General features: G+C 48.3%; 1 protein-coding gene across 3 annotated transcripts; it reads right to left on the bottom strand.

The window, feature by feature from the left end:
• Positions 1-675: 675 nt before the first annotated feature.
• LOC112917892 (pancreatic lipase-related protein 2-like) lies at positions 676-23,005 on the bottom strand. 3 transcript variants are annotated; one of them, XM_072738165.1, is made up of 13 exons: positions 22,777-23,005; positions 22,435-22,483; positions 19,185-19,339; positions 17,677-17,802; positions 15,803-15,937; positions 14,325-14,436; positions 12,760-12,879; positions 11,492-11,611; positions 8,322-8,440; positions 6,097-6,226; positions 4,416-4,527; positions 3,336-3,503; positions 676-790 (listed from the first exon to the last, which is right to left on the bottom strand). In XM_072738165.1, the coding sequence occupies exons 2-13, from the start codon at positions 22,481-22,483 to the stop codon at positions 727-729; spliced, it is 1,410 nt and encodes a 469-aa protein (XP_072594266.1). In that variant the 5' UTR covers positions 22,777-23,005; the 3' UTR covers positions 676-726. The 3 variants fall into 3 exon arrangements, with proteins under 3 accessions (XP_072594266.1, XP_072594267.1, XP_072594265.1); XM_072738166.1 differs by having other exon boundaries at positions 22,435-22,570; positions 22,777-22,981; XM_072738164.1 differs by lacking the exon at positions 676-790 and having other exon boundaries at positions 3,021-3,503; positions 22,777-22,994.
• Positions 23,006-23,705: the final 700 nt, after the last annotated feature.

Genomic DNA, 23,705 nt, shown 5'->3' with positions numbered 1-23,705 from the left:
AAAGAGGGTGAAGGTGGACAGACATATGCCTTGTGTAAGAATCCTCTTCCGGATCTTTTGCATTTTGTACCATGTGCATGTATTTATTCATTTTTTTAAGCCTCTCTTCCTTCACACCACAGGCAGGTTTTTTAAAAAAATTTTATTTATATATTTTAAAGATCTTATTTATTTATTCACAAGAGATACTGAGAGAGAGGCAGAGACATAGGCAGAGGGAGAAGCAGGCTCCCTGTGGGGAGCCCCATGTCGAACTTGATCCCAGGACCCAGGGATCATGCCCTGAGTTGAAGGCAGACCCTCAACCACTGAACCACCCAGGCACCCACATAGGCAGGTTTTAATCTAAATAATAATTGCTCTGAGTTTGTCCTGCTATAGGCTGTTCTTGTATGGAGTCCGCTTCTTACCCTAGTATGTGAAAAGTTGGGTGGGTGACACGTGGAAGCAGTGATGACCCTATCAAGTAGGATAGAAATTCATTGTCTAAGGAAATAAAATATGTTAGAATGGGCCACATAATGTGCCCCAAAAGAGAGAGACGGTGGCAGGGGAGGTCCAGTGGGAGCTTTTCAGGTATTACCTCTGGTCACACGTGGTTCCAGTCCCACCAATCATTTCTGAAATGTGACCCCAGAATGTGGAGAATGTCAAATGAACACCTCAACGTCAAACTGAAGGCATTGAAAAATTTATTACAGCAAAGATACAAGAGGACCCTACTTTTTAACATGGGTAAAGAGACTGTAAAACATCTTCTCGCACCATGTCACTGCTACAAAAATTATACCTGTGGAGGAAAACATTTTCAGCATGAGACTCATGTGCTTATGGAAATGTGACCTCAGAGAAGCAAACAGCAGGTAGCCAGCTCCCTGGAATTCAGATCCCTTTGACCAAAAGGCTCTGCGACACCCAGTGGAGTTCAAGTGGATTCTCTCTAAGCAAAACCACTCAAAGAATATCCTCCTCTCCTGTGGCTTTTTAATGAGCTGACAGTGAATCAGCTCTGTCAGACCAAGGATTTTTATTTTTTCAAACCAAGAGAGGCTCTGATGGGCCTGCAGCTCTGGGCCTGGTGTTGCATTCCCAGGGGCACCCCGGCCTGCCCCAAGGGGACTTTCCCTAGAGAGTCAAGGTCACGAATATACTTCGTACACTGCTTCTGGGAACCTAAAATGTGGCAGCCACTCTGGAAAACAATCTGGCCGTTCTTCTAAAAGCTAAACCGAGGGATCCCTGGGTGGCGCAGCGGTTTAGCGCCTGCCTTTAGCCCAGGGCGCGATCCTGGAGACCCGGGATGGAATCCCACGTCGGGCTCCCGGTGCATGGAGCCCACTTCTCCCTCTGCCTGTGTCTCTGCCTCTCTCTCTCTCTGACTATCATAAATAAATAAAAATTTTTAAAAAGTAAAAAAATAAAAATAAAAAAAATAAAAGCTAAACCGAGAGTTCTCATATGACCTAGTGATTCTGCTCCTATATACACAAGAGGAAGGAAAACGTATGTCCACACGAAAATTAGTATATAAGCAAGAGTATCATAACAGCCCCCAAATGGAAACAGCCCAAATATCTGTCAGCTGATGAATGGATAATTAAAATGTGGCCTACCTGTATAATATTACTTGGCAATAAAAAGGAATGAATAAAAAAGAATGATACAGGCTACAATATGGCAAAGCCTAAGAGACGTTGTGCTGTGAATGGAGCCAGTCGTGAACGACTATATATATGTTACATGATTCTGTGTGTGAAGAATGTCCAGAGCAGGAAAACCTACAGAGACAGAAAGTACACTAGTGGTTGCCTAGGGCTGGGTAACAGGATAGGGAGATTAGTGGGCGATGGCCAATGGGTGTGGGGTTTCCTTCTTGTGTAACGCAATGTTCAAAAATTGATTGCAGTGATGATTGTACAGCTCTGTGAATCTGCTAAAAGTCATGGAAGTACATACTTTACATGGGTGAATTATATGGTATGGGAACGCTATCTCGATAAAGATGTGGGAAAAAAAAGATTGGGAAGGGTGGTCACTCCTCAGAGGCAACCAGCCATGAGTTGCAGGGCACTTCTGGCCTCCTGCTGCCTTGGAGGTGTCTCTAGATAAATGAGGATGGTTGACCATGCCTGCCTTTCCTCAGGGTTCAACTTCAGGATGTAGCTCCTTGACGAGGGATCTCTTATGTGAGGGGTTGACTTTGGTCCTTGCAATCTGTCATGTGTGGACTCTACTATACTTGAAAACCATAACTCTACTCAACCCCACCTCACTACTATGGAATCTGGACTGTTCCACCATGCATTCCACCACCAGGTCTGACAGAGCTTTAGCTCCACAGCTGGCTGTGAGAAGCTGGCATCATGGCAAGAGGACCAGACTGACTATCAGAAAATCTGGGTCCAAGTCTGAGCTGCCCTTTATGCTTGTGTTCTGCTCTTGAGTATACAAAGGAAGGGCACAGCCAGAGTGATATCTGATCCTTCCAAACACACGCAGAGGAATCAGGCTTATTATTAACATTATTAACAGCCAGCACAGTTAAGTGATGAGGCTCAGCATGGTCTTGGTCTATGTTTTTGAACATTTTGGGGTCCAGTATTCTTTCTAGCTTCCCTGTGTGGACTTAGACAAGTTGCATGGCTCTCTGTATCTTGCTTTCGTCATCTTAAAATGAGAGCAGTTGAGAGGTGATAGCTAAGTTTCCTTCAGACCGTAAGAGCCTGTTATTTTATGATGATCTTCCTTGAAGGTGGCCTTCTTTCTTTCATTATTTTAAATAACAGTTATATCCTCTCCCAGCCCCTACCTTGAATGAGAAGAGAATGCCCCTGTGAACTAGATCTCAATGCAGTTCCTATCATTTTCATGAAACAGTCTCTAAACAAACCAGTTTATGTCAGTAATTGCTCCTCAACTGGAATTAACTTAGTGATTACCAATTCTGCTCAGGTGTTTTCCTCATTGTTTGAGAGAAAACAGCCTCATGTTTGCCTGTTTCTCAAATCTATGCCTTATAACTAACTGATGCCTTGCTCCTACCAAGTTCAATTTGGCTTAAGGAAAATGATATTTGATTTTTCAAAGTGAATCAGTTGGATAGATGGGGAGTTGAGATGAATAGTTGGGTAGATAATGGCTGGATGGCCAGAAGATTGGATAGATGGCTAATGGGTACATGGATAGGTGAGTGGTTAAGTGGATGGACGGAAAGGGACAGATGTATGGTTGGGTAGATAGTTACATTGTAGGTGACTGGATGGTTAGATGGAAGTGTAAATAGATTAATAGGTAAATACAGACAATGAGATGTAGGTGGAATAAGAGATACGCACTTGGTCCCATTTTCACCGCTTTGCACTGTGATTTGTGAAGCCCCCAGCTTGGGCCGGAAAAGATTTATCACATGGTTGTTCCAGAGGAACTTAACCTTCTGGATTTTTCCAACATTGAGGTCCACATCAATGTCACGTATATGAATTGCATGTGGTTGGAGGGATCCTCTGAAAGCACAGACATAAAATGTTATATCAGCTGGATATATGAATACGCAGGATGATAATAATCTATTGTTTCTCCAAATAATGGCTGTCATTGTTTTTTTTTCTGCAAATACCTTGAATGACTCTGTATACATTCAGGGGCTGCCAAAACACAAATGTATTTGTGAAGAACACGTCTTCAAAAAAATATAGGACTGTAGAATTCTACAGTCTTAGTTTGTCCTTAGGGGAAATCAAATATTTGGGGAGCCATGTTAACCTTATAGTTACACTACAAGACTAATCAATATAATGTCTTATTTTAAGGATGCACGTGGCTTCAGAGGTCTTCTGTTAGGATTTCATATGGAGAATAGAGAGTTGTGAAAGAACTTGAACTTAACATGAAAAGCATTCTGTAAAAGTTAGTAAAAAAAAAAAAAAAGAATATTATTTTATAGCACACTTATGTATTCATCTGGCACATATTTACCAAGCACCGCATATGCCCAGTAGAAGCTAGGTGCTGAGGCTACCGCAGCAATAGGAAGCTTAGGTGTGCAAGTGTTGGGGTGGGGGGTGGTGGAGAGTGCATGTGTGTGGGGGGGAGTTGCTACATAAACATGCCTTGCGGAAGGAGAATTTGATATCTATAAAACCCAAGTCAGAAAGCGATGACTGACATTCCAAAAGAAGTTAGCAAATATCTGATTTTAAATAGTGAATTCCCCCTCTGGGCTTCACTCTTCTCATCTGTAAAATGGGATGATCGGCTTAGAATTTCCTCCAGCTCTGACATTCTAGAATTCGGTGCTTCTCCAGAATAGATGGCTACATTTATTAAGCATTTTTATACCCAATTCTTAGGAATACTCTATTATGAATATTATGAGTATGAAAAGTATGACCATTTCACTTTACTGTCAAACTTACTTGAAAATTTCATATTGTTTTGAGTTTGCATTACTTCCATACAAGGCAATCCTAAAGTACCCACTCGTTTTCTTTTTTCCAGCCAGTGTGACTGATACCCTGTATCTCCAACCTGTCCAAAGACACATAATCAGTTCAATTAACTCACTTTGTTGAAAAAAAAAAAAAAATCATCCCATGGAAGCATTCTTGTTCCTAGCTCTGAATCCCCAGCCTGAAATGTCGCTAGTACTGAGGTTGAGAAACCCTAATCTGGAGCTTTCTCAGAGCATTCATACATATATAGATAAGTTTATAAAAGAATATCCAGGCTTTTTTCCCCTTCCACAAATAGGATGCGCTGTTATTCTCTATGGTCTCCACCCGCCCTCCCCACCCCCCACCCCAGACTGATTTACCACCTCTCTCTGTCCTGCTGTGTTCTGGAACCGCTACCCCCACCAGGGATCTTGCCACTGGCATTCAGTTGAGTTCAGCTGATAAGAGATGTGCACAGGAGATCAGAAGGCAAGATGAAAGGGGCAGGACCATCTCTCCTGCTCCCCTGGTGCCTCCCTGGTTCCAGTACCAAGTGTCTGGCAATAACTACCCCCTCTATGATAGCATGCCATTCCAGGAGCCCCACAACCACCAGATTCTGGGTGCCTCAGCATTCCTTGTTTGTTCCTTTAACCCTGCCCACGCCTCTCAAAGTAGATCCTTCAATAAAGTCTCTTCATTTGAACCACTTCGATGAGTTCTCTGTCCATCGGGCCCCTGACTGACACACACTGTAATGTACTGATATGTGGGGTTTCTGCCTCTTGTCTTTTCATTTACTATGCATTAGAGGATTTCTTTCTTTAGTACATGGAACTATCCCCTTGCTTTTTATTGGTTATTGGTTATTTACCAATTTGCGGGCACCTAGGCTTCTCCTCACTAAACTTTTGGTATTAAAAACAATGCTGCAGTGCACATCCTTGAGCACATCTTCTTATGCAAGCATTGTCCTAAGGTATGTCTGAGAAGTGGGGTGACTGGGTTGAAGGAATATGCATATATGCATATCCAGATGCATCCGGATCCATATCTGCATATCCAGATGTTATAGTTACTCCAAACTGTTATCTTCCATCATAAGTATTGTGAGGATTACATGAGATACTATATGTGAAAAGTGTTTTGTAAAGTGCTATATATATACTTTTTTAAATTTATAACTTCCTTGAAAAATAACACTCTTCTATTCAGCCACCATGTACCAGTACTTATGAAAAATGAATCTTGATGATTTTACCAACTTGTACTTTGTTGGTAAGAAGCGGGGCAAAATAACAACACAAACAGTGTGCGTGTGTACGCACAGGTGCACATATGCATGCACGATGGTGTCGGGGAACTAGTAGGACAGATAATCACAGGCGTGACCTCTTCACTTACAGTGACTTTGCCTCGTGCGACCCTCTCCTTCCGTTAATGGATTCATCCTTCCTGCCACCGGGGTGGGTGAACATAGGACCAGCCTGTGCCAATCATCATTGTACTTCACTCTACTGATCAGGATTGTTGGTTAGATAATGTCCTTCTATTACATCTAAGCTGGTTGGTGTTGTCCGTTGCCAGGGCCCTGACTAATTAGGCTGATAACACCTTCCAAATTACTTGCAAGAGGTTTTAAAGGAGTAAAATGGAAACTTACAAGTAAAGTTACCGCTGTCTCCCGTGTTCAGGAAAAAGGTTTGTCCCACAGCACTGGTATTCCTCTGAAATCGGTCAGCGTAGTGCCCCATTTGGGGACATCCTTCAGCTGGGCAAGGGAAACAGCTATCCTAGTGAAAAAAACATAATTTGCTTGTTAGGAGTAGGCTTTGAGTGATTCAGTCAATTAAGCAAATAATTCATCTTTCTATCCTATTAATCTACCCATGCACCTATCCATCTCCCATCCATCCTCTCATCCATCCAACCATCCTCTCATCCATCCATCCATTCTCCCACCCTCCACTGACATGCATGCATTCATCTACCCATATATCCATGTCTTCATCCTCAGAGTTATGCAGGGAACTGTATGAAGCCCTGCTGTGTCCCCAAAGAAATACCCAGAAAACTTGGAGTATAGTTGAGTAAAAAAAGTCCTATCCAGGAAGCAATAATGCTACAATATGGAAGGGAAATGCAAGACATCTTCTAGGAGGAATAAATGGGACATGTAAGTTATTTCAAAAGAGCAGAGGAAGAGTAGGTCTGGGACCATCTATGCTTTACTGTGAATTATATAATTGATCCCTCTTTGATGTTCCCCAAATGGTAGTTCATTCATTGAGTCTGGAGGATGTGGTTTGTTCTGTTCAGATCAGACCAACATTTTATGCTACCATGGCACTGGTCTTCTGTTCTTTGCTCACATCCATCTTCCATGGTGTGCAGAGCTATTTTGCAATTTGGAAAGCACAAGACAAGTACGGGAGGCTGTGTATATTATTATCCACCCCCTAACAATACCTAGGATGGTCAAGGCTACACAGTGAATACTCACAGACCCTGGGGATTGAACATGATATCCTTTGGATCTTAGTTCAACCCGAAAACGTTAAGGTCAAAATCAGTTTTGAAAGGAAATATGTGAGTATAGATGTATTTTTATTTTTACTTTTGAAAAAAAATATTTTGAAACTTCAAACTTTTGCAACCTCAACATACTAACTAATTCAGGCAAAAAGCTCAACCTTTCACACTGGTTTGTTGTTGGGGAACAGTATCCCCTCATAGATCACTAAGGGGAAATGGGACTTCCATAATGGAGAAATTGGGTAGATTTTTTTTTTTTAATCTTAAACAAGTAATCAAACTGTAAGTCATCAAGTATTAAGATGATGTGCCACTAAATGAATGCCAATGCCTCTGGTTGCCATGCACTGAGGACTCAGTAACACCCAGTGAATCATGAAGAAATAACCCGACAAGTTCAGATTGTGGAATATTCTAGCAGACACTTGGTCTGGAATATAACTGTCAATGTCTCATAACTGTCTTGGACGACCAATGAAAGATGTAGAGCTGTTCTAGATTAAAGGAGACTCAGAAAGGGGCTCAGTCAGTTGAGTGACTCTTGGTTTTAGCTCAGGTCATGATCTCAGGGTCATGTGATTGACCCCGCATAGGGCTCTGGCTCAGAGGTGGAGCCTGCTTAAGATTCTCTCTCTCTCTCCCTCTGTCCCTCCCTGCCTGCTCATGCTCGCTCTCTTAAAAAAAAAAGAAAAAGAAAAAGAAAAAGAAAGAAATTAAAGGAAAGGGAAAAAATGCAATTCAAGAAGAAGAAGAGAAGAAAGAAAGAGAGGGAGAGAGGGAGAGAGGAGAAGAAAGGGAGGGGAGAGGGAAGGAGGTAGAATGAAAGAAAGAAAAAGAAAGACAGCTAGAGGACATTATTTGGATATTTGGAGAAGTTTGAATATGAACTATGTATTAGAAAATATTAGTATATCAATGTTAAATTTCTTGAATATTGTTCTATAGAATGGTCTTGTTCTCAGGAGATGAACATATTTATGAGTAAGTCTTGAGTTTGCTTTCAGATAATTTAGAAGTAAACTATACATATACACACATTCAAATGTTAACAATTGGTGCGTGTAGGTGATGGGTGGACAGGTATTCATGTACTCTTGTAGATTAGGAATTTTCAACTCCTGTGTAGATTAGGAATTTTCCAGAATAAAAAATTGAGATCTAGGGAAGGCCTAGTAGTCAGGTCCCCTCCTACCCACCCTGCTTCCAGGAGAAGGCTCTATAAGGCTCGGCACGTGCAGTACCTCCTCCCTTTAGTCATGAGGCTAGAGCTCTTCTCTGTTCCAAGCCATAGGGACAAAATCCCTACCACCAACAGGGCCACCAGCATCTTCCCCCAGCCCTGGAGTGACCTACCTCCTGAAACTCATGGTAAGAGGCACACGGGTAGCCCAGGAAGCCATCGGGGCTCAAGATGCTGCTCGAGTAATACTTGTAGCTTCTTAGGTGATTGCAAGCCACAAAGTCTCGGGCTCCTGGGGGAAGCAAAGGGCATGGGAGCTCGCAGGAGGCATTTTACTTCTGAAGGCTGAACCATTCTGCCTGAATGAGGAATCCTCTCCCCTTCCCACACCCCCCACCCTGCACATTTCACAGATGGGTGTCAGGGCACAGTTTGGAATTTCGGTGCCTGACACTTTGACATACTTAGGGGAGAGCAGAAAATCTGGGGACATGTTTAGTAGTGGTGGTTGGCCAGAGTGGTTTTTCCTCTCCCCTATACTGGGTCCACTTGCTGGGAAGGTCTAGCTCAAGGGCCGGCAAGTGTTGGGGAGTGACAGGTGCTAATGAGCACATTTGTACAATCCTCTGAGGGTGGCATGTAATGTAAAGGGATGATGAGGGCTGGGGGCCATGCAGGGGGCAGTGAGGAATGTCTATGCAGAGAGTGAGAGAGAGAGAGGATAGCAATAGATTTTAAAGGGATCCTACATGGCCCAGTCATTGTATGGTGAAGGCCCAGATTATTTGTTCTGAATTTTCTTGAGAAGCCAGTGTCTTGACTTTCACATGAAAATCTTTCTATGCTTAAATAATAGCAGTACATTCCCACTTTTTTATTAAAGATTTTATTTATTTATTTATTTATTTATTTATTTATTTATTTATTTATTCATGAGAGACACAGAGAGAGAGGCAGAGAGACACAGGCAGAGGGAGAAGCAGGCTCCCTGTGGGGATCCCAGTGCAGGACTCGATCCCAGGACCCCGGGATCATGCCCTGAGCCAAAGGCAGACCCTTAACTGACTGAGCCACCCAGGGCCCCTCATTCCCACTTTTAAAATAGCCACTGTGAAAGCCAATTACACACTGTTGTGGGCTGTATTCTGAGGCTGGGCCTCAGTTTGTGAACTGTACACACGGGACAGGCCTTTGGAATGAAGCAGGCTTATTTGTGGCTTTGGCCCCAGGCTGGAATATAACTGTCAATGTCTCATAACTGTCTTGGACGACCAATGAAAGATGTAGAGCTGTTCTAGATTAAAGCTGTTCTAGATTTAAAGATTAAACTTCTTTCCTACTCTTCCAGGCACAAGGTAAAAGCATCGGACAGTATGATTACTGTGGCCTCCAGCCACTCTATCACTGCATTTTATTTACCATCTTTTTCTTGAAACCAAAGTCTTCTTGTTTGGAAAATTATTTTTTCACTTCTCCAGCTACTGGGTACCAAACTTCTAAAAAGTGATCTGCAGCAACATCAGACATACCTGGAGGTCACTTTGGGGCTGGGGCTCTGGTGGGCTTCACCCACTGCCCAGGGGGAAAGGCACATTTCCCTTTGCTCCGGGGAAGCAGCGGTGGGATTACTTCCCCACAGTTCTGGGCTCTACCTGCCCCAAGGCCCAGAAACTTCCTGCAGAAGCTGGTTCCGTGTGCCCCACACCAACGCTCATTACCAGACAACAGGAGGAACTGTTTCAAACTTAATTGTTTCTTTCATCCAACACTGCTGCCCTGGGATCCCAACACAGAGGAGCAAGTGGATTTAATTGTTCCTCTGCGCAGCGCCTGGGTAACTCGGAGCTCCACACAATAGGTACACACTCCAGTGTTCATGGGCTTGTTCACTCTCAATTGCCTTTTAAATTAAACCTGGCACCTATTATGTGTACCCTGCTCGTCACTGCTGGGAAGGGGCAGCCCTTATTGTGACTCTGGTGGTCTCTCAGAGGGCGGAGAAGCTGCGTCTTCCCTGGAGTTACCTGGTGCAGAGCCCAGAGGAGGTTAAAGCCCCACTTACTGCCAGTGGATATTGGCTGTGGCTTTAGCAACCTGCTATTTATTTATTTATTTATTTATTTATTTATTTATTTATTAACATTTTATTTATTTATTTATGAGAGAGAGAGAGGAGCAGAGATACAGGCAGAGGGAGAAGCAGGCTCCCTGCGTGGGAGTCTGATTCAGGACTTGATCCCAGGACCCCAGGATCATGCTCTGAGCCAAAGGCAGATGCTCAACCACTGAGCCATCCAGGCATCCCTATTTATTTGTTTTTTAAAGGTTTTATTTATTCATGAGAGACAGAGACACAGGCAGAGGGAAAAGCAGGCTCCTTGCAAGAGCCTGATGTGGGACTTGATCCCAGGACCCCAGGATCACGACTTGAGCCAAAGGCAGATGCTCAACTGCTGAGCCACCCAGGTGCCCCGCAACCCTACTTTTTAACCTCAGCATATGAAATATAAAAATGGCACCGAAGGTCACTGAGCTTTGTGTAATGGACTGGACTGCTTGCTTTGGGCTAGACTTTGGTGTGTCTGGGAGGCCCTGACACACTCCCTGGCTTCGGAGAACTCTCAGCTCAGACAAGTAAGGACTAAAATGAAACAATCACAGACTCGAAGCCTCCACTCTCACGGAGGACAGTGAAGCCGGGTCTTGCAGGGCAGGGTGGTGATGGGGTGGACAGGAACAACCAAAGGTCAGAACAAAGGCAGCTAGCACAGATGATGACACAGGTCATCTCATACTGGGGGCACTGAGCCCACCCTCTCACACGAACGCAAGTCCACACAAGGTGCATCCCTCAGAGCCTAGGTCCTCCTGCTCCCAGCTCACTCTCCCCAAACCCACAGAGCATGTTCTGCACCTCCACCTCTGTCTCCCTACCAGCTCAGCTCCTTTCTGTGCCTAGAACTTGACCACAGCAAATGGCAAGGACGTCTAACCCTTCAGATCTTTGCTTACGCCCAGCAGTCCTTCAGGGAGCAAGCACAGAAGACAGAGGGTCAAAGCCCAAGCTGGGTCTTTGCCGGTGGACTGGTCCTGTCATGCCTCAGCATCCTGACAAGGGGGAGATGGTGCAGGATGGGGCACGAGATGGGGGGTCCTGCAGCTAGAAATTGGGCTTAAATCTCGAGTAGCCTTGGGCAAGTTTTATAACTTTACTGACCCAGTGTCCTTGTCTGTAAAATGGGACTGATCAAAGCAAAGACCTCATGACATTGTTGGGGAAATGCCTGGCACACACCACGCACTGTTTCTCCCCAAGTGGAGCTTGCCTCCCTAACTCACCTACCTTCCCATATGCCATTTATGTCAATGATGGTTGAAAGGGCATTCTTCTGACATCCAGGCATTTGCTTTCCTCCATTTGGATAGAAATCCAGATGACCCACCTTTTGGCTTATTCCAAAACCTGAAATATTGTAAGCAGAGATGATCAGGGAGGTGAGTGGTCCCAATGTTAGGTTGTGGTCACAGACAGCATTCGACTCCTTTCAACCACATGGAGAACCTTCTTGGCAAATTCTCTTCTCGGCAGAGCCACTGTACCGTGCCTGTGGCTCTGCAGAAAGTGCTCAGAAATGGGCACGTGACAAGACAAGAAGGGAGGAGAGCACACAGGAAGACAAATGGGGGGAAGGTAGGCTCTGGGTGAGCATGCACACATGTATATTTGTATGTGTATGTGTGTCGGTCTGACGTGGGGAGACCCTGAACAGTCCTGACATGCCCTGACACCACTATGTACCTGCAGATACATACCAGGACTGGTGCAAGTTTTATTACTATATTCATTCAAAAGTTTTGACTTCTATGTTATATCATTAAATTGAGACCACATGCCATTATATTGCTATCTTGAGAACCCAGTACAATGGTAGGAGTTTTGGTTTTTGAAGCACGCAGACCTGTGATCACAACCTGGTTCTACTTATAGACTCCGTAATGTTGGGCAGTTCCCTCGGCAGTGAAATTGTAATAATAATAATACCCACTTTTAGGGTTGTTAGGATTAATGAGCTAATGTATGCAAAAGGTTCAAAGCAGCACATAGTAGATACTCCATGACTGATATAATGATCATTAAAAACAATTTTCTATTGGCACGTTTCACGAGTGGTTGTATAAGAAAATAACCAAGAAAAGAACATTGACTTAGAAGAACCAGACAACAGGATATATTTAATATCCAATAAAACAAACTGCAGCCAGAGCTTTGACACAAAAAGAAAAAATAATTCAAAAATTAACTTTTGCATTTTGCAAGTACAGGTCAAAGGTCAATAAGGACACATCTATCTTTGGATATGGGCAGACTGGAAAGGATGCAAGATTTGAAAACTAGTGACAGCCTTCCAGGCTGTAGAAGAGCTTCTGGTTCTACCTGGGGTGGTACCGGCTGATACCACAGGCACTGTCCTGGCTGGCACCCAGTTCAACTGCTTGGTGCCCAAGGTATTTGGAAGGTGCGCCTTTTTGCATATCCTCCTTGTAGTATGTGTGTGGGACCCACTCTCCTCAGTTACAGCTGGTCACCAAGAGGTAAGGTGGGGAACTCACCTAGGAAGGGGATTATGGGAGCACAATCCGTGTGAATCACATCCACAAACATGGCATCAGACGGGTCCAGTCGAACCTCCTCAGGTGTGCCTTGGAAGCATGGCTGTGCTGGATCCAGTCCTGAAATCGGGCGGGTGGGTAGTTAGGCCACACTCTAAGACAAACTAGGATCTAAACTCTTTATCCACAAGATCAATGGGGATTCCTGGGCAAAGAGTCCCAGATCTCAGCAGCATGATTTAGGAAATTGGATCTGTAGCTCCTGGTCTGCTTAGGAGAGAGAAGGTAACATGGAAAGGCTAAAAGGCTAAAAGTGGGGTCACTATCCACAAACCTCCAAAAGACCCCAGTTTCTGACTTCTAGCAGGATCTAGGTGACCCCTGGCTCCTTCACTTCCTTTGTCCTTTTCCCCCTCATGTGTTACTATTTGGCCACTGCTCTCCAAGACTGCAAGCTCCCTGACCTCACCCAGGCCCCAGGCCCCAGCCAGTCCCCAGGCCCCAGGCCCCACACTGCTGGTCCCCTCTGGCTGCTTATGCTATCCCCAGTCTGCTGCTCACCTTCCCATACCCTCCCCTAATAAATCTGTTCTCTCCAAGACCAGGCTCAAACACCACCTCCTCAGGGAAAACTTAGCCTCTCCTTCCTCAGTCCGCGCTGTCCCCATTGTATAGGATTATTCTGTGTTTGATTAATTCGGCTCTGAATTTTACTTGCCTCCTTTATGGTCTGCCTCCTGGACTAGACTGTGGGTCTCTTGAAAGGAGCTGTGCCCACTTCATCTTTGGGGAGACACAGAGGGTGGAAGCAGCAGGGCACCCAGGACTCGGGCACCTGTATTTAGCCCTGGTTTTGATCAAGGTCAAATACCTGTCCTCGCTGAGTTTCAGTTTCCTTGTCCAAAAGGTGGGAATAACAACCACCTCTCCTACAGGGTTATGATGAAACCCCCATGAAAAGATGGAAGAGAAGGGACTTTGCAAACTGAAAAATTCTATAGAAATATGAACTACAATCCCCGTATCCCTCACCCGACGCCAGCAAAGAGCCCTGAGCAAAGGAGACATTCATTACATGTTAAATTGAACTGTTTGCCAAAGCCACATAATGATTTGCCCGCACAAAATAAATAGTTGTCTGTGGCTTGTGTGCGTTCATCTTGCCAAGTAATTTATTCATTTATTCAGTATTTACTGAGCACCTCCAATGTGGCAGTTTTCAGGTGACCACTTTTCATTCTCTGCTTGTGCATGGCACAGCATACATACTTGTGGAGCTGATGACTCAATTTAAAAACCTCAGCTTATTATTATTATTATTATTATTATTATTATTATTATTATTATATTACTCTTGCAGTAATAACCCTGAAGTCATGTGCCTAATATGCCAGTTGTATTTTCCTTTAAAAAAAATGTATTTTTATTTGCAATCAGGTGTTTTCGAATACGCATGAATACAGGGACAGCTCCTTTCGGATTCAAGTCGGGGCAGCCCCTGCAGGCTGCACCTGGGGGCCCGCCCGCCTCTCCCCGCACCCGCACCGGCGGGCGGCGCCGCGCACCTGTGATCCTGCCCACGCGGCCGCCCAGCCTCCTGCCCGCCTCGGCCGCCGCGTGCGCGCCCAGGCTGTGGCCGATCAGGTGCGCGTCCTCCGGGCGGTAGCCCAGCTCGGTCTGCGGACGGGGGGCGCGTCAGGTCCCGCCCGCGCGGGGGCGCGGGGGGCGCGGGGCCGTGGGGGAGCAGGAGGCTCGGGGGGCGCGGGGGGCCGCGGGGGAGCACGGGGTTGCAGGGGGCGCGGAGGGTGCGGAGGGCGCGGGGGGGGGCGCGGGGGGCCGCGGGGGCTGCGCGGAGGGCGCGGGACTGCGGGGGGGGCGCGAGGCCGTAGGGGCGCAGGAGGCTCGGGGGGCGCGGGGGGCCGCGGGGGAGCGCGGGGTTGCAGGGGGCGCGGAGGGTGCGGGAGGGCGCGGGGGCGCGGAGGGCGCGGGGGGTGCGCGGAGGGCGCGGGACTGCGGGGGGGCGCGAGGCCGTGGGGGCGCAGGAGGCTTGGGGGGCGCGGGGGGCCGCGGGGGAGCGCGGGGTTGCAGGGGGCGCGGAGGGTGCGGGAGGGCGCGGGGGGCCGCGGGGGCGCGGAGGGCGCGGGGGGTGCGCGGAGGGCGCGGGACTGCGGGGGGGCGCGAGGCCGTGGGGGCGCAGGAGGCTCGGGGGGCGCGGGGGGCCGCGGGGGAGCGCGGGGTTGCAGGGGGCGCGGGGGGTGCGGGAGGGCGCGGGGGGTGCGCGAAGGGCGCGGGGCCGCGGAGGGGCGCGGGGTGCTGCGGGGGGGCGCGAGGCCGTGGGGGCGCAGGAGGCGCGTGGGGGCGCGCTGGGGCGCGGGGGCGGTGGGGCGCGGCCCGCGGGGTGCGCGGGGGCCGCGGGGGGCGGAACTCGGGAGGAGCCGACTCCAGGGAGGAGTCCCCTGGAACTCGGGAGGAGCCGCCCGGGATCGCGCTACCGGGTCCGCAGCCTGCGTGGGCCGTGCGCGGGGCAACAGTGCTGACCAGTGGCCACCGCGTCAACTGCAGGCTGCCCTGGAGGGGATGGGACCCTTGCGCTGCCTGCAGCCACCCACACCCCGCGGGGGTGGGGGGGACCTGGTTCCCGGCTGGGGTCGGGCCTGTCTGGGAGAGTGTGGGTAGTGGGCCTGGCTCTGGGATTCTCCAGAATAGACCTTCCAGAAGGCTGTAAGGGGCCTTTCCTCCTGGGCTGTCTGAGAAAGAAGACTCATCTGGAACTCTCAGAATAGCCTGCAGGAGAGACTTTCTTTCCAAAGAGGAAACTGAGGCTCAAAGAGGTTAGTTTGACTCAGGCCCCATAAGCAGGAGTCTTTGGGACAGTCCAGGAGGGAAGAAAGGTGCAACTTCACATTAGGAAGGCCCTTCTTGGGCTTCCCGCCTGGCCCCAGGCCAGGGAGCCTTAGGCTGCCCCTTAGGTACAAGGGAGTGGTGCTTGGGTAGCCCCTTCTCTGCCTGCTACCCACAGGATGTGGCCCAGGCAGGGTTTTACCGACAGCTGTTGTATGAAGAAAGCTATTTGAGCTCCCACAACCCGAATGTTCTGGGTAGCTTGGGAATATCGTGTCTTTGCCCCACGTTTCCAGTCCACACAGATGCAATTCACCTTCTCCACTTTAAACATTTTCTGGGGAAGACAAGAGAGAGAAACCAATTTATTAACAGCCACAGACTGTACACTCCAAAGATAGGAATTCACACCCATGGAGCACCTAGTTGTGCCAGAACTCTAATATTCCTTGCACTTGTCCAAACTTTCACCACGTCACTATTGATTGAGTGTGCTTATCCCCACTTAACAAATGTGGAAACTGAGGCCCAGAATGGATTAAATGACTTGAGCCTGAGGTCTCACAGATGTGACACAGCCAGATCAAAAAGTTCACTTACTCGATGAGGGGTTAGTTAGCAAACTATTGCAGCAGGGCCAAATCTACCTGCTTTTATAGATAAAGTTTTATTGGAAGGCAGCCACACCCATTTGTTTACTTATCTGTTATCTCTGCTTCGGAGCTAAAACAGAGTTGAGCTGAAACCATATGACCCAAATCGAACACAAATGCAGGAGGGTTGAAGCCCTGGGTATGTTGCTTTTATGTTCCCAACAATGCTTTGGTGGGAGATCTAAGGTATTAAGGGACACGTTTAATCAGATGAAATTTAGACTGAAATAAGATAGGACCCTCTCAGATATGCACATCTTTTACACCTGGGCCTGTGACCACAGTCTGCTGCCCAAGCAGAGATACTGGTCCCTTGGCGTAAGGGCAGGGGGTAGGGAGTAGGGGATCAGATGTCAGATAGGGCCACTCCATACACTTTGTTCATTTGGGGATGCCCTGGACTGAGACTTGGTTCAAGATGGGAAGGCATTGGCTAGAGATCCGGGCATCATGTTGGGTGGCGTATACCTGACTCTTCCATGTCCAGGTTTACACAGTTTCCTTCTGGGGCTCAGGGGGCATGTGCAAACACCCAAGAAAAGAAGAGAGCCCTTGGAGAGAAGCTGTCGAGGTTGGTCCCTGTTCAGACTAAGGCCCAAAGAGCCATGGCCCCCGGGCACCAGGTTAAATCTGCAGACACACAGCATTGTGGTGTTTTATGGACAGAAGACCTGGTTTTGCATTCCACCTCCAGATTCAACGTTGGGCAAATTCTTTGTGCCTTAGTTTGCTCATCTATAAAATGGGAACATAGTTATACCTTCCTCACTCTACCTGCACGGTGTCAGGTTCGTGGTAAATGCTCGGGAAATGGATGTTATAAATAATTCATTACTAATATTCATGATAACTTTAGAGCTGTATTGTCTAGTACTGTAGCCACTAGCCATGGGTGGCTATTCAAAACTAATTAAAATTAAATGAAATTTAAAATTCAGCTCTGTGGTCACACTAGCCACATTGCAAGTGTTCATTAAGCATAGATGACTAGTGGCTCCTGATTTGGGCAGTGCAGATACAGAACATTCCCATCAGTACAGAATGTTCTATTGGATAGCAAAGCTCTAGAAGTTAAATTTAAGCACTTTCCTGTCACTCAGGGGTTTTACATAAACCATCCAAGACAAATGTCAGGTAATTTGCTATAGTTTCCACCTCTGGGACTTTCTGATTAGAATCTGTTTTTTTTTTTTTTTTTTTTTTTTTTTTCAGCCTCAAGAGCTGGTTGGCTAGAAGTTGTTGGGTTAGGAGAACTTGACCACACTTGCCTTGAGAACCTAGGCTTTCCTCGGTGGTTTTGGGAAGATCACTTCTCTCCTTGGGTGTTTCCTTTCCCAGCCTCAGGGATACGGGGCTGCGGTGTTTGAATCTGGGTGCTGGGTGCTGGGTGCTGGAGGGCTAGACGCTGGGGGTTTGCCCCTACCTTGCACATGTCAGACAGCCAGTTCTCCTCCCCCTTGTCTATGAAGCCGTGGATGATGAAGCGTGTCTTGCGGTCCAGTTGGAAGTTTGAAGCCTCAATGGTGTCTAGATCGGTGGCAGTGATCAGCTGGTTTAATTACAAAACATGAATTTGAATGTTGGCCTTTCCAAGCCATGGACTGTTAGAGCCAGCTCCATCCAGTAAGACTGAAATTGGATCGGGCTGGAGCAGGCCTTCCTGACCTGAGGTTGGAGGACAAAATTCATAATGCCCAAGGGCATGGACTTCCTGTTTTCATTAACCCCTAATTGAAATCTAGCATTTCTGTTAATTATGAAGCTAGGCAACAAACCACAGTAGCCTTATACCACTCACAGTTTCATGGCACGTCGCTGTTGTTAATAGGTACCTTAAAATAATTTATACTCCTCACTATTTAAGATTGCAGCAGTTGTTAGACCAACTGCTAAATCTTGTTTAGTGAGATAGTAAAGCAGCACATAGGTCACTGTAGCACATATTTATCTTTTTAAATGTTCTGATAACTGTTTTTCAATACAATTGGTGTCCTTTGTAATCTTACGTGTTTTACTATATGCATTTAAAAACATCATCCGGGGAACGGGCCCTTAGGCTTCCCCAGATGCTGAAGAGATCTCTGGCCCCGAAAAGATGAAGAACTCATGCACCCAGAAGTACCGGGCTTGAAGGGGAGGTTCAGCTCCGTGGAGCCCTGCCGGGCATCTCAAGGTCTTGAAACTTAAGAACAGATTTCCAAATGCCTGCTAGTCCCCTCCCACCAGACCCCCTAGGCAAGATTCCATGAAGAAGAATCTCATTAAAACAGCACAATAGCTATGTCTAAGCATCTGCTTAGGTCCTCAGGGACCTATAGATAGACACCTGGCTCTCTGAACTTTGACTAGAGCTGTGAGCTGCTTCGATTCTGAGCAAGTTCTCCTTGTCACCTCTAACCACCTGCAGACAGCCGGTCCTGCTTCCACCTAGCAGGCCCTCTGGGAACTGGAGGGTGCTCCCAGGGTCCCCACCTTTTGTCTTTTGTGGCTAAGCATTCCTTCTTCCCCGTCTGTCTTCTAGCCCCTCAGGAAGGATTTATACTTCCACACCTCTACCCAACTGAGGGGCTTCTCTCCTTCCACTGCCTGGTGCAGAAAGAAGACAGACCCTCCCAGGGAACACCAGGCCTGGGCTTCTCCATAAATGCTGCTTTCCCAGGAACAGGCTGCTGATGCAGGGAAGCTCCTGAGGTTCTATGCACAGTGTGTGTGTGAATGTGTTAGTTTCTGGTTTGGGTGTCCATAGATTTCATTAAATGTGCATAATGGTTTATGATCCTGAGAGCTAGGATGGCTGCGGGTCTAACATTGGTGGGGAAGCATCACCTGCAAAGTTTCAAGGCAGTGCATTTTTCCTTAGACAACCATGTGAAGGGTCCAACATGGGCACCCACATCTGCCCACCTTACGGTGTTTCCATCCCACACTTACTTGGAAGTTGTTGGGATTCTCATTTGTGTACAGAAGAAAGCGAGTGTTGATGTCCTTGGGATTCCAGGGAAATAACTTGAAAGGCCGCTGAAGGGTCCCACTCCATGGTTTGTCATCGGGAAAGCAGCCAAGATGTCCATAACAGATCTCCTTTCCTGGGGCAGGAAGAGCAACCAACAGGGCACTCGTGGGGTTCTGGAAAAGAGCACTGTATTCTCAACTACACAAGAGGATTCTTCAGGATGAGCCCGGGCTGACTATGGCCAACGCTGATCTTCACCTATGCCAGTCATTGTTCCCCAAACTTCCTGGTTATAGGGAGTCACCTGGGGGCTGGGAGTGACTGTGTGTCATATACACTGTTGTCCCCAGGCTCCTCCCTCAGAGGTTCTGATTCAGAGGATCTAGGGTGGGGTGCTGGGAATAGCATGTGTAATGCTGTTTGACCCTTATCATCCCACCTGTTGGGGAATCACTGAGAATTCCTGAGACCCTTCTGCCTTGAGCCTGACGTGGGATTCGATCCCAGTTCTCCAGGATCACGCCCTGGGTCAAAGGCAGGCACTAAACCGCTGCGCCACCCAGGGATCCCTTAAAACTACTTCTTCCAGGAAACTCCCAGATGGCCTTGGATGTATATTCATCAAGCATCAGGTATTTATCAAGTGTGATATCTGTGGCACGGTACTTCTTGAGTCACCTTCCTCTCTCCATTACATCAACCACCAGCCATGCATTCGTGGGTAGCTGCCCAGTTCACATAACTTCATGTCACCCTTTTGCACACACTTTTGCCCCAAATTATTCTCTGCCATTTCAGATTTTCCCTGTCATTCTTTGGAAAGGTAGATTTTTAAAGAACAGAGATGATTTATTTTTGCATCAGTACATGCAACTAACCGATGGACCCAAATGACCATAAGTGCCCGGCCTTTCTCTAATCTACAACACGAACATTTCCACAATGAATTGTCACTGAGGATGACATAATCGCATCTGGGGGATTGCAGTGGGTCTCTCTTCTAGGCTTCCTCACCATCTAAACTGGTGTTGCCAAATGTTGACCGTTTTTTGAAAAGCTGGTAAGAGCTAACACTTGTTTCCTGTGTGCCAGCTACCATGCTAGCACTTTACCAGGATTATCCCATTTAAGACTCAAAACAGCCCCATGAGTAAGGAGTTTGTATTATTACACCCATTTTACAGATGAGGAAACCAAGGCACAGAGAGACAGAGCAAGTAGCTCGAGGTCACAGCCAGTGGTGAAGCCAAGATTTAAACTTGTAAAGTTTAATTGGGAACATAGCTAGGTGCTGAGGAGATATGGAGACAGATCAGATTAAACCCTGCCCTGAAAGAGAGAGAGAGAGAGAGAGAGAGAGGAAATCTCACAGGGAAGGAGTAATGATGGAGTGAAATTCACACTGGAAAGACAAAAGAGGAAGGGCTGCGGGAGATGAAAATGATGCTTGCCTCTGGTGGCAAATGCAGGGGCTTGGGGGCCAGGTTACCACACCTGGGCTGTTAGGGGGAGACGGGGAAGTGCTGGAGGGCGTGAAGCTGGTGAGTGGTGTGGAGGCTCCTATAGGTGGCTCAGAGGAGGGAGAGCCTGTGATCGGTGTGGGGTGGGGGGGTATGGCATGGGACAGTGCAGGGCCAGTGAGCCTGGGGAGGTAGGTCACAGGCATCCTGACCTCCGATGACAGTGGAAATTAAGGCACAGGTGGGGAGATGGGGGTAGGAGGTGGCTTCTGAGCCTTGTATGGGACAAGTGAGTTTGAGGCATGGTGGGAGGCCCTGGGCTTCAGGAGGGTGGGCAGCCAGGCCAGAGGCGAGGCAAGGGGGAAGCCCGACGACGGAGAAGGAAGAGGAGGAGGTGCCTGGGAGTGACTTTTGGGGACTGCCCAAGTCTGGGGCAGGAGGAGGCAGTAAATCAGCAAAGGAGACCAGAGGGGTCAGAAAGGCCTGAGATGCAGCCACATCTACTCCAGATTCTGCTGTCGGGAACCAGGTCTCGCTCCATGGCTGGGATGAAAGGGAAGGCCCAGAAGGGGGCTGGGGACCAGCCAAGGGGACAAGGGGGAGGAGTCTGGATGCAGAAGGAAGCCTCAGCAGGGACCCGAGGAGGCCCTGTCTGCAAGCTCCAGCAGGGGTTGGGGAGCCGAGCCAGGCAGTGAGGGGTCCTGCTGATGGGAGGAAGCGAGGCAGAGAGGGAGAGAGGCGCTGCGTGCACCTGTGAGGCACACCTCTGTGGAAGTGGGGGTGACGGGGAGTGAGCAGGCTGGGGACTCCAGGGGGCTGTGGCGGCAAGGGAGGCTATTTCTGTTCCAGGACAAGTACACCCTGGTATCTGTGTCTGAATCTGGACAGAGGCCAGAGAGGGACCGATCGGAGCTGGGGAGACAGAGACCCTGTGAGGAGAGAAGGTGGGGGCCGTGGGCAGGAGGGTGGGCTCCTTTGGCGGGCCTGGCAGCAGGGGAGCTGTCAGGGGACACGTCTATGTGACATGAGTCTGCTGACATGCTCCTGTCTCCTCGGGGGTGGGGGGACTGAGGGTGTGGGGGGCCTGCCACAACTGCCTCCCCCTCCCCCGGCCCCAGCTGCTGCCACCTCTGCCACCGGCCTCGCCGCCCCTAGAGCCTTTGCAGGAGGATTCCCTGGGCTCACCCGTGTCAAGCACGTTGCCGCAGAGCCAGCACTCCCTGAATGATGGCGATTGTTGTTTTTCTTGAAATAACGATGATGCTGTTATTTATGGTGATGGTAAGTAATAATGGTGAAAATGTCTCTAACGGCCTTACCCAAAGGCCAACCCAGGCACAGTCACTTTCTCCTCAAAGGGATGGTGACAGCAGGATGCCAGGGTGGCTCAGGGGTTGAGCATCTGCCTTCAGCCCAGGGTGTGATCTCAGGGTCCTGGGATCGAGTCCCGCATCAGGCTCTCCACATGGGGCCTGCTTCTCCCTCTGCCTGTGTGTCTGCCTCTCTCTGTATCTCTCATGAATCAATAAATAAAATATATTTTTAAAAGATTTTATTTATTCATGAGACATACACAGAGAGAGAGAGAGGCAGAGACACAGAGGGAGAAACAGGCACCATGGAGGGAGCCCGACGTGGGACTCGATCCTGGGACCCCAGGATCACACCCTGGGCTGATGGCAGCACTAAACCGCTGAGCCACCCGGGCTGCCCAAATAAAATCTTTTTTTTTTTTTTTTTTAAAAAAAGATGGTGACAGCATCCTCACCTCTGACTGTGGCCAGCAGGAGAAGGCCGACGGTCCAGGAAGGCAGCATCTACGTGGATGAAAACAGGGACTTGCACGGACACCCTGGTGCACAGCTCCGAGGTCGCGGTAGCAGAGCCGGGCAGGGCAAGAGGCCCTGGAGCACAGCGTGTGAAACCAAAGCCCAGCGCCTGGGCTCCCCGGGCTCCCCCCAAGGCTGAGGCCTCCGCACGTGTGCACGTGTGCACACACACACACACAGGGCACCTGTCTGAGCCCCCCGCCCCCGTCTCTGGGTCTCCCCACTGCAGTGCCCCCCCCCCCCCCCCCCAGCTCCCTGTCCCCACAGGGACCATGACTTACTGTGCAGCACTGGAGCTTCGTCTCTGAGCCCAGTGGGTTGGCTGCGGCTTTTATACGCAGGCCCTATCCTTTGCCCTCCTCGAGGAGAGAATGGGGAGGCCAGCCAGGGCTCTGCACATGCGTGCTCGGGACGTAGGTTACCACAAACACATAACATAAGCGCATAAACACGTACCGCCTGCTCAGCCATATGACCAAGGAGCTCAAAAGACTAAAACGAACACTACTCAGTGATAGCTTTGTTTAGAAACAGTCTATCTTAAGACCATTTCTGAGCTGTGCCAACTGTACCTTGACCTGGAGATAAGAAGGTCACTGGCTTCACTGCTGAGAGGAGGACTTGGGTGAGGAGCCAGGTGCCGCCCTGCCATTTTTTTTTTAATTGACATATAATTTAGATATACCACAGTGCACAAATCTTAAGTTTAAAGTACAGTGTAATGGGTTTTGACAAATGTGTGTATATGCCCTAGATCAACATATGGGACACTTCCAGCAGCCAGCAGTTTCTCTCATGATCTTTTACCATCATGGCCCCAGCAGTGCTTTGGTTTCTGTCACCATGGGTTAGTTTGACCTGTTCTAGAATTGCTTAGATAGTATATGCACCTTACATTTTTGCTTCTTTCCCACAACCCTTTTTTTTTTTTTTTTAAAGATTCTATTTATTTATTCATGAGAGACACAGAGAAAGGCAGAGAGACATAGGCAGAGGGAGAAGCAGGCTCCTCGCAGGGAGCCTGATGCGGGACTTGATTCCAGGACCCTGGGATCATGCCCTGAACTGAAGGCAGATGCTCAACCACTGAGCCACCCAGGTGCCCTCCCACAACCCCCCCTTTTTTTTTTTTAAGATTTTATTTATTTATTCATGAGAGACCCAGAGAGAGAGAGAGAGAGAGAGAGAGAGGCAGAGACACAGGCAGAGA

The sequence above is a fragment of the Vulpes vulpes genome, chromosome 15 (genome assembly GCF_048418805.1).
Source record: "Vulpes vulpes isolate BD-2025 chromosome 15, VulVul3, whole genome shotgun sequence".
NCBI lineage: Eukaryota > Metazoa > Chordata > Mammalia > Carnivora > Canidae > Vulpes > Vulpes vulpes.
This window is presented reverse-complemented; position numbering and strand designations above follow the sequence as displayed.